Source organism: Grampus griseus (genome assembly GCF_964374135.1).
Source record: "Grampus griseus genome assembly, chromosome: 11".
Lineage (NCBI taxonomy): Eukaryota > Metazoa > Chordata > Mammalia > Artiodactyla > Delphinidae > Grampus > Grampus griseus.
This window is the reverse complement of record NC_139005.1, coordinates 41,179,680-41,189,986: the sequence shown is the minus strand read 5'-3', so window position 1 is coordinate 41,189,986 and position 10,307 is coordinate 41,179,680. Positions and strand designations below refer to the sequence as shown.

Below are 10,307 nucleotides of genomic sequence, written 5' to 3'. Positions count from 1 at the left end.
AGGTTTGGACTGTGATGTGTGGGAGTGAATGGAATCTGGGCCGCAACTGGCCCTGAATGGAGAGAGGCATCTCCCAACAGCTCCCAGCAGAAGAGTCAGTGGAAGCTGTTACCACTGGCTCAGACCAGTTTGAGTGTGGTTCTTGGCAAACTGGCCCAGGAAATCTTTAAAGGAAGAGGGGTGGGTTTGTGGAGGGACTGCAGTTTCTATTCCCAAGTCTGGGATGTTCCTCTGGGCTCCTGAACCCAACTCCAATGGGTGTGTGTGCAGGCTTCCCCACACCAAAAAGCATTTCTCAGGCACTAGCAGTGTGTCTGAGAGCTCAGTTCAATTCTGACATTACCTACCCAGAGATGGCATCAGATTCCACAGGTAAAGGGCTCAGTCCCAAAAGACTGCCTTATACTTCAGATGCCTTTTCTCTTAACTGCAGGGTCCATCAAAAAAGCCAGACTGGGCCTCAAAGGCTTGCTGTCTGGAGTGTAGGAAGATGTGAAGAGTTAAAACTAGATAGTCACACATGAAAAGATGCTTAACATCACTAATTATTAGAGAAATGCACATTAAAACTACAGTAAGGTATCACCTGACACCGGTCACAATGGCCATCACCAAAAAATCTACAAACAATAAATACTGGAGAGGGTGTGGAGAAAAGGAAACCCTCCTACACTGTTGGTGGGAATGTAAATTGGTACAACCATTATGGAGAACAGTATGGAGTTTCCTTAAAAAACTAAAAATGGAACTACCATATGATCCAGCAATCCCACTCCTGGGCATATACCTGGAGAAAACCGTAATTTGAAAAGATACATCCACCCCAATGTTCATTGCAGCACTATTTACAATAGCCAGGACATGGAAGCAACCTAAATGTCCATCAACAGAGGAATGGATAAATAAGATGTGATACAGGGATTCCCCGGTGGCACAGTGGTTGAGAGACCGCCTGCCGGTGCAGGGGACACGGATTCGTGCCCCGGTCCGGGAGTCTCCCACATGCCGCGGAGCGGCTGGGCCCGTGAGCCATGGCCGCTGAGCCTGCGCGTCCGGAGCCCGTGCTCCGCAACGGGAGAGGCCACAACAGTGAGACGCCCGCGTACCGCAAAAAAAAAAAAGAAAGACTATCCAGGGAAGTGGGACTGAAGCAGTCTTGACCCCGTTAAGAGGTGAGTTTTATGAGACAGTATTCCACGAGCAAACAAACGCTTGTTAGGAGCGTTTAGGTAAGTCAGCCAGGGTGTGGGTGTGGGTTCAATAAGACTAGAGCCAAAGCTCCACCCACGCCGTAGGGTGCTGACTCGCTTACTTAGCGGACGCCAGAACTCAGGTAGCCCCAAGGAGGGACGTTTGAACGCACGCCGTTTCCTCTGCCAGATCCCCCCGCCCATCTCCCGCGGGCAGAGAGCCGTGGCGTAGCTAGCCTATCATCACTGCCGAGGCCGGCGAAGTCGCTTCTTCATTGGCTAGCGTCAGGGTGATACACGTTCTTCGGACCCGAGAAGGAAGAGGGCGCCATGATTGGCTGGCGCTGGGGCGGTGGGCGGTGGAGGAACCTGGCGAGTCTGGGATTCAAGCCGGTGCTGAGCTTTCTCCACCCATGCTTTGAGGCCGTGGGGGGCTGCAGAGGGCTGGGAGTCGACTCAGCGGAAACCTGGATTTGGTTCTAAGAGCCGTGGGATTGAGAAGGGGTGACCGGAAGTGATTTTGGGACTGACCGGAAGCGAGGCCTGGAGGGGAAAGGGAGACTGGTTCCCGGGAGGGAGGGGGGGTTTCCCGCAGAAAGGGGCGGGGGGAAAAGGTGGGAAAGCGGCGTGGGCGCGCAGGGTAGGTAGCGGGTCGCTGCTGCTGGTCTGTTTAGAAAGCAGCGAGTGACCACCACGAGTTCAAGGAGAGAGCCCAAAGAGTGGGAGTGCGAGGAGTCCAGGGTTGCCTTTGGGCAGTCAGGAAGAGTGAAGCCAAAGGACCCTCGCGCGGCTCCGGAGAGCTGGGCGGGGGTGGAGGTGAGGGTGGGGGTGGGGGTAGGGATTTTTGGAAGTCAGGGCAGCCAAGAGCGAGGAGACAAGGGTGCGGGAGATTAGTTGTGTGGGCAGTGCGGGTGGGGCTTGGGGGCGGCTGGTGAGTACTGCGGGGGAGATCTTGGTTTGGAGTTTTCTACAGTCTTGCAGTCTTGCCCCCGTTGGGTAGAATCACACTGCTCGCCTTTGTACGAGAAACGGTGTCTCCTGAGGCAAGGAAGGAGCCAGGATGGCCTGGGCTCTGAAGCTGCCTCTGGCCGATGAGGTGATTGAATCCGGGCTGGTGCAGGACTTTGATGCTAGTCTTTCCGGGATCGGCCAGGAACTGGGTGCTGGTGCCTATAGCATGAGGTGAGTGAGATTTTCCCAGACCCTGCACCTTCTGAATAACAAAGGCAGGATAGAGAATAAGGGGGGAAAAGAGAGAGAGGTGTATAGAGTTAGAGAAGCTCTCAGTGGTTAGAGAAAACGAACTTGTTTCTTTTGTTGTTTTGAGTAGTGAGTATTGCGGTAGAAAGGGAAAAAGAGATAACAGGCAGTGTCAAGAATAGCCCTTGATTAGCAACCAGATGAATGTTGAGAGGCTTTTGTGCCAGTGTGGGTGACTTGGAGACTGTTGGTGTGTGTGCGCGTGTGGATAGGTTGCACTGGACTTGTGTGAAGAAGAGGCCACGTTGAACATGTGAGAGGTGTTCAGGGAGTTGGGGCTTAATGATGAATGTTGGTTGACTGCTTATTGGGAGGAAATGTGAAACCTTTAATGAAGAAGTCCACACATCTGTATCTTAACCTGCTTTGAGGCTTTACTCAATTCTAGGGTTTCTGACTTTTGAAACATAAGCTGTGAAATGAAAAAGTGTCAAAAAGAGCTCTTAGATGCTTCTAGACCTTCATGTATCAAGCCAAATGTTGATAAGAAATAAAAATCTCCTTTGAAAGCAACATAACCTCCCATGTAATATATTTTCATGTGTTACCTACTTCATTCCCCCAGTATAGTTTGTTTCATTTACAAGGTGTGTAAGAGCCATGTCTGGAAATGTTGAAACATCTGCTTCTTAATGTTTGATGGAATATAATTGGGTTTCCAGATACACTGTAAGGCTTAATCTAAATGAGTCAAAGAGACTTTAGAATTTAGCACTTTAATTAGGTTTATGAATTTATAGTGGGAGGATGCCTTTTATGGGGAAAATGGACAAATTTTGCATTCTGTTAGTGAGCTCCTTTGAGTTATAAAAGTGAACTTCCTTTCTTTAACTCTGCTAAGCCAAAGTGGAATTTCCTCACTGAAGTAAAATTATGAATTAGAACTTAATACTTCATCTTCAGGAATCTTTGCTTACAGTTAAAATAATAAAGGCTATCCTTGAATGCATATTTTAGTGATTTTCAGGGAAATTTGAGTTCTATCATGCAGTGCTCTTAGCCTTGAGAAATTTAACTCTAATTTTGTCTGTCCTTGTTTACATAAGTCTTACCATAAAAACAGAGATTAACTTGGTCTGAAAGTAAATGTCTTGACCCTGAACTTGCACGTCAGTATGTGACATAATAGTTGACAATTTATGCTGTTGTTCGTGTAAAGATTACTGCTGCAAAAAGTTTAGTTTTGTCTAGGTTATCAGAGTTAAGAATGGAGATAATTAAATGTAACAGTACTTGCTATAAAAATAGTCTGACATCAACAAACATTTGGGTATCAACTATGTGCTCTCTCTGCCATGCAACTTTACATTTATGAGTGCCTTCCTATTCATATCCTGAGTGGTCCTCACAAGTATTAGTAGAATGGCTTGCATATTTACACATTTGGAATTTTTTTCCAAGATCAAATCAACAAGAGTTTTCAAACATCACTTTACGTTTTCTCAACAGCGCAATGTGCAAAAATTTTTTTTCTTTGCTCTCTTTCACCTTGCTCTTTTTCATGCACTTTACTGCTGTCATGATTCTCTTGTCTCTTACACACATTTAATTATTTGCATTAATTTGTGTTAATTAGATATTAAGTTAGTTCTCAAACTTTAGTGTTTATGAGAGTCATCTGGAAACTTATAAAAAATAGTTTACAGCGTCCCATCTTTGGTGATTGTCTGGGGCACAGACCAGAAATATAATTTCTTTTTAAAATAAATTATTTTTGGCTGCATTGGCTCTTCGTTGCTGCACGTGGGCTTTTCTCTAGTTGTGGCGAGCGGGGGCTACTCTTCGCTGCGGTGTGCAGGCTTCTCATTGAGGTGGCTTCTCTTGTTGTGGAGCGTGGGCTGTAGGTGCACGGACTTCAGGAGTTGTGGTTCGCGGGCTCAGTAGTTGTGGCTTGAGGGCTCTAGAATGCAGGCTCAGTAGTTGTGGTGCACGGGTTTAGTTGTTCCGCGGCAAGTAGGATCTTCCCGGACCAGGGCTCAAACCCACGTCCCTTGCATTGGCAGGCGGATTCCCAGCCACTGCGCCACAAGGGAACCCCTGATATTTTAAAAACAAGTTCTTAGATGATTTTGATGCACATAGTCCAGGGACCACATTTTGAGAAACACTGATTGGAGGAGTTTTTATACTCAAAGACAATGATTCTTTGCTCTCCCTGTTTCTTTTTTTAACTAAACCTGTGATTACTTTTCCTAAACCTTTTTTAGGGAAAATTTTCTCTTTTGGACAGCAATTTGTTTTGTAAAATATTTTCCCTAATGTATTTGTTTTACCTTGATTTGCTTCTACTGCATCTTATAATGGTTTTGCTTCACATCTATTGGTCTATATTTTATAAAAATTCATCTTAGCTGGATTCCTGTTTTTGATTCTTGATCTGCCATTGCATTCAGTGATTGTATTCTTTTCATAAGTGGTCCTTTAATAGTCTCCTTACTTTTATCCTTACGTTTTAATACATGGCACAAACTTTATATTTAAAATAAAGCAAATTCCATGAAAATATGCTGAGTGAAAGAAGCCAGTCACGAAAGACTACATATGATTCTGTTTCTTAGAAGTGTACAAAATAGGCAAATCTATAGAGACAGAAAGTAGATTAGTGGTTGACTGTAGGAGAGGAGGGAATGGGGAGTGACTGCTAATAGGTACCGGGGTTTTTTTTGTGGGGGGGGGGGCTGATAAAAATTTTTTAAATTTAAAGATTGCATAACTCTGACTACAGTAAAGACAATTAAATTGTACATTATAAATGGGTGAATTGTATGGTATATGAATTGTATCTCAATAAAGCTATTATTGAAAGAGTAAACATTAAAATTTTCTTAAAACTTTTTTCTTTCATTTTTTTAAGGTTGAGGCGGAATTCATATTACAAAAAGTTAACCATTTTAAAGCGAACAATTCAGTGGCATTTAGTATGTTCACAGTGTTGCACAACCACCACCTCTGTCTAGTTCCAAAACATTTTCATCACCCCAGAAGAAAGCCGTATACCTGTTAAACAATTGCTCCCCATTTCTCCCTCCCTCCTCTCCTTGGTGCCCAGTAACATGCGTTCTGTCTCTATGCGTTTACCTATTCTGGATTTCACATAAATGGAATCATGTAATGTGTGACTTTTTGTGTCTGGCTTCTTTCACTGAGCCTAATGTTTCCAGGGTTCATCCGTGTTGTAGCATGTATCAATACTTCAGTAATTTGTTCCTTTTTGTGGCTGAATAATATGCCATCGTATGTATATATCACAATTTGTTTAACCATTCATCCACTGATGGACGACTATTACAAATAATGCTAACATAGCACTATGTTTATAAAGAAAATGTTTATAAACATTTGTGTTCAAGTTTCTGTGTAGACATTTTTTAATCTAAGTATAATTGACGCATAGCATTGTATTAGTTTCAGGTGTGCAACATAATGATTCCACGTTTGTATATGTTGCGAAATGATCACCACAATAAGTCTAGTTAACATTCATTACCATACATAGTTATAAAATTTTTTTTTCCTACGATGTGAACTTTTAAGGTTTAGTCTCTTAGCAGCTTTAAAATATGCAATACAATATTGTTTTTGTTTGTTTGTTTGTTTTGTTTGTTTGTTTTTGCGATATGCGGGCCTCTCACTGCTGTGGCCTCTCCCGCTGTGCTCCGGATGCGCAGGCTCAGCGGCCATGGCTCACGGGCCCAGCCGCTCCGTGGCATGTGGGATCCTCCCGGACCGGGGCACGAACCCGTGTCCCCTGCATCGGCAGGCGGACTCTCAACCACTGTGCCACCAGGGAAGCCCAATATTGTTAACTATATTCACCATGCTGTACTAGACGTATGTTTTCATTTCTTTTGGGTATATACCTAGGATTGGAATTTTTGAGCCATATGATAATGCTACACTTAACTTTTTAAATTTTATGTAACTTAAAGAGGTTTTTTTTTTTTGTTTGTTTGTTTTTAAAGAGCAGTTTTCGGATCATAGCAATATTGAAAGGAAGGTATAGAAATTTCCTATATACCCCCAGCCTCTACACATGCATAGCCTCCCCTATTATCAACATCTTCCACCAGAGTGGTACACACTCTGTACCTACATTGGCACAGCATAATCACCCAAAATCCGTAGTTTATCTTAGGGTTCACTCTTGGTATTGAATGTTCTGTAGGTTTGGACAAATATATGATGACATGTATCCATCAATGCAGTATCATCCAAAGTATTTTCACTGCCCTAAGAATCCTCTGTGCTCTGCTGATTCATTCACCCACCACTACCCCAACCCCTTGCTACCATTGATCTTTTTATTGTCTCCATAGTTTTGCCTGTCTGGAATGTCATATAACTGAAATCATACAGTATGTAGCCCTTTTCATATCTGCTTCTTTCACTTAGTAATATGCATTTGACGTTCCTTCATGTCTTTTTCATGGCTTGATAGCTCATTTCTTCTTTTTTTTTTTTAGCACTGAATAATATATCATTGTCTGTATGTATCAGTTTATTTATCCATTCACCACTGAAGGACATCTTTTTTTCTTTTAATAAATTTCTTTCTTTATTTTTGGCTGCATCAGGTCTTTGTTGCTGTGTGTGGGATTCCTCTAGTTGCGGCGAGTGGGGGCTACTCTTCGTTGCAGTGTGCGGGCTTCTCATTGCAGTGGCTTCTCTTGTTGCGGAGCATGGGCTCTAGGAGCATGGGCTTCAGTAGTTGTGGAGCACGGGCTTAGTTGCTCCGTGGCATGTGGCATCTTCCCGGACCAGGGCTTGAAGCCATGTCCCCTGCATTGGCAGGTGGATTCTTAACCACTGTACCACCAGGGAAACCCTGAAGGACATCTTGGTTGCTTCCAAGTTTTGGCATTATAAATAAAGCTGTTATAAACATCTCTGTGCAGATTTTTGTGTGCAGATACTTTTCATCTTCTTTGGGTAAATACCAAGAAATGGCATTGCTGGATCATATGGTATGAGTATGTTTAGTTTTGTAGAAAACTGCCAAACTGTCCTCCAAAGTGGCTGTACCATTTTGCATTCCTACCAGCAATGAGTGAGAGTTCCTGTGTTACTCCACATCTTCTCAGGATGTGGTGGTGTCACTGTTCTGGATTTTGGCCATTGTAAAAGGTGTGTAGTGTATGCTTAACTTTTTCAAGAACTGCCAAGCAGTTTTGCACAGCAGCTGAGCCATGTTACATTCTCACCAGCAATGTACAAGGGTTCATACTTCTCTACTTCCTTACCAACATTTGTTGTTTTCTGTTTTTTATTAAAGTCATCCTAGTGAGTGTGAAGTAGTATCTGTTATTATTTGTTCTACATTTCCTTGATGACCATGATGTTGACATCTTTTCATCTGCTTGTTGGCTATTTGTATATCTTCTTTGGAGAAGTGTCTCTTCAAGTCCTTTGCCCGGTTTTAAATTGGGTTGTTGTCTGTTGTTGAGCTGTAAGGGTTTTTTATATATTCTGGTTACTAGATCATTATCAGATATATGGTTTGTAGATACTTTCTCCCATTCTGCAGGTTGTCTTTTCACATTCTTGATAATGTCCTTTGTTTGATTCACAAAAGTTTAATTTTGATGAAGTCCAATTTATCTATTCTTTTTGTTGCTTGTGCTTTTGATGTCAAATTCAAGAATCTGTTGCCAAATTCAAGTCATGGTGATTGACCCTGTGGTTTCTTCTAAGAGTTTATAGTGTAAGCTCTTATGTTTAGGTCATTGATCCATTTTGAGTTAATTTTTGTATCTAAAATGAGGTAGAGTTCCAACATCATTTGTATGTGGATATCCAGTTGTCCCAGCCGTATGTTCGTTTCTCATTGAATGTTCTTTGTAGCCTCATTGAAAATCAATTGGCCATACATGTAAAGATTTATTTGTGGACTCTGTTCTGTTCCATTGGTTGATATGTCTATTTTGCCAGTACCACACTGTTTTGATTACCATAGCTTTGTAATAAGCTCTGAAATTGGGAAATGTGATTCCTCTTATTTTGTTTTTCTTTTCCAATATTGTTTTTTGCTATTTAGGGCCTCTTGTAGTTCCATACAAATTTGAGGGTAAGCTTTTCTGTTTCTGCAAAACATATCATTGGAATTTTGATAGGGATTTCATTGAATCTGTAAATAGCTTTGGGAGTATTGCCATCTTAACAATATCGAGTTTATCAATCCATGAACGTGGGATGTCTTTCCATTTATTTAGGTCATCTTTAATTTCTTTAAGCAGTGTTTTGTAGTTTTTAATGTACAAGTCTTTCACATCCTTGGTTAAATTTATTCCTACATATTTTATTCTTTTGGATGTTACTGGGACTGCTTTTTTCACTTAGCATAGTGTCTTCAAGGTTTTGCTCAGTGTTTGTTTCATAAAATGGTGTTAAATTTTGTCCAGTGCCTTTTCTATTGAGATGATTGTGTGGGGTATTGCATTGAGTGATTTCCTTATCTGAACTACCCTTACATTCCTGGGATAAATCCCACTTGGTCATAGTTTAGAATCATTTTAATGTGCTGTTGGATTCAGTTTGCCAGTATTTTGTTGAGGATTTTGTTTCTTTATTCATAAGGGATATTGGTCTGTAGTGTTCTTTTCTTGTATCTTTTTCTGGCTTTGGTATTAGGATAATGTGGCTTCATAGAATCTTAGGAAGTGTTCCTCCTCTTACCTCTTTCTCTTTTTTTGGAAGAGCTTGAGTAAGAATGGTGTTAAGCCTTTATTTACTTATTATTTTTTTTAAAGTTTATTTATTTATTTATTTGGCTGTGTTGGGTGTTTTGTTGCTGTGTGTGGGCTTTCTGTAGTTGTGGCGAGCGGGGGCTACTCTTTGTTGTGCGCAGCCTTCTCATTGCGGTGGCTTCTCTTGTTGTGGAGCACGGGCTCTAGGCACGCAGGCCTCAGTAGTTGTGGCATGCAGGCTCACTAGTTGTGGCTCGCAGGGTCTAGAGTGCAGGCTCAGTAGTTGTGGTGCATGAGCTTCATTGCTCTGTAGCATGTGGGATCTTCCTGGACCAGGGCTTGAACCTGTGTCCCTTGCAATGACAGACAGATTCTTAACTACTGTGCCACCAGGGAAGTCCGTTGTTAATTCTTTAAATGTTTGGTAGAATTTACCAATGAAGTCATCTGGTCCTAGACTTTTCTTTGTTGAGAGGTTTTTTATTATTGATTCCATTGCTTGTTAACAGGTCTATTGAGATTTTTAAATTTCTTCTTGAGTCAGTTTTGGTACTTTGTGTGTTTCTAGAAATCTGTTTTATCTAGATTATCTAATTTGTGTGTATATAATTATTGTGTTTTCTTATAATCCTTTAATCTCTACAAGGTTGGTAGTAATATCCCACTTTCATTTCTGATTTTATTTATGTGTGTCTTCTCTCTTTTTTTCATTGGACAGTGTAGCTAAAAGTTTTTCAATTTTGTTTATCTTTTTAAGGAACTGACTTTTGGTTTTGATCCTCTGCTATTTAAAAAACAATATTTATTTACTTATTTGGCTGTGTTAGGTCTTAGTTGTGGCACATGGGATCCTCGTTGAGGCATGCGGCATCTTTTGTTGTGGTGTGTGGGTTCCAGAGCACACAGGCTCAGTAGTTGCAGCGTGTGGGCTCTCTGGTTGTGGTGTGCAGGCTCTAGAGTGTGCAGGCTCAGTAGTTGTGACACATGGGCTTAGTTGCCCTGCAGCATGTGGGATCTTAGTGCCCCAACCAGGGATCAAACCTGTGTTCCCTGCATTGGAAGGTGGATTCTCAACCACTGGACCACCAGGGAAGTCCCCTCTACTATCTTTTAAATTCTCTATTTTTTCCTGCTTATCTTTGTTATTTCCTTCTTTCTGCTAGTTTTGGATTTA

The 10,307-nt window shown here is 41.8% G+C and overlaps 1 protein-coding gene across 2 annotated transcripts in view; it reads left to right on the top strand.

The window, feature by feature from the left end:
* The first annotated feature begins 1,509 nt into the window (after positions 1-1,509).
* The window catches only part of TFCP2 (transcription factor CP2), a 54,513-nt gene continuing 45,715 nt past the window's right edge, over positions 1,510-10,307 (top strand). For both annotated transcript variants that reach the window (XM_082665168.1, XM_082665167.1), the window contains exon 1: positions 1,510-2,372. In XM_082665168.1, coding sequence (XP_082521294.1) covers positions 2,251-2,372 — 122 coding nt within the window. In that variant the 5' untranslated portion in view covers positions 1,510-2,250. The remainder of the gene's footprint in view (positions 2,373-10,307) is intronic.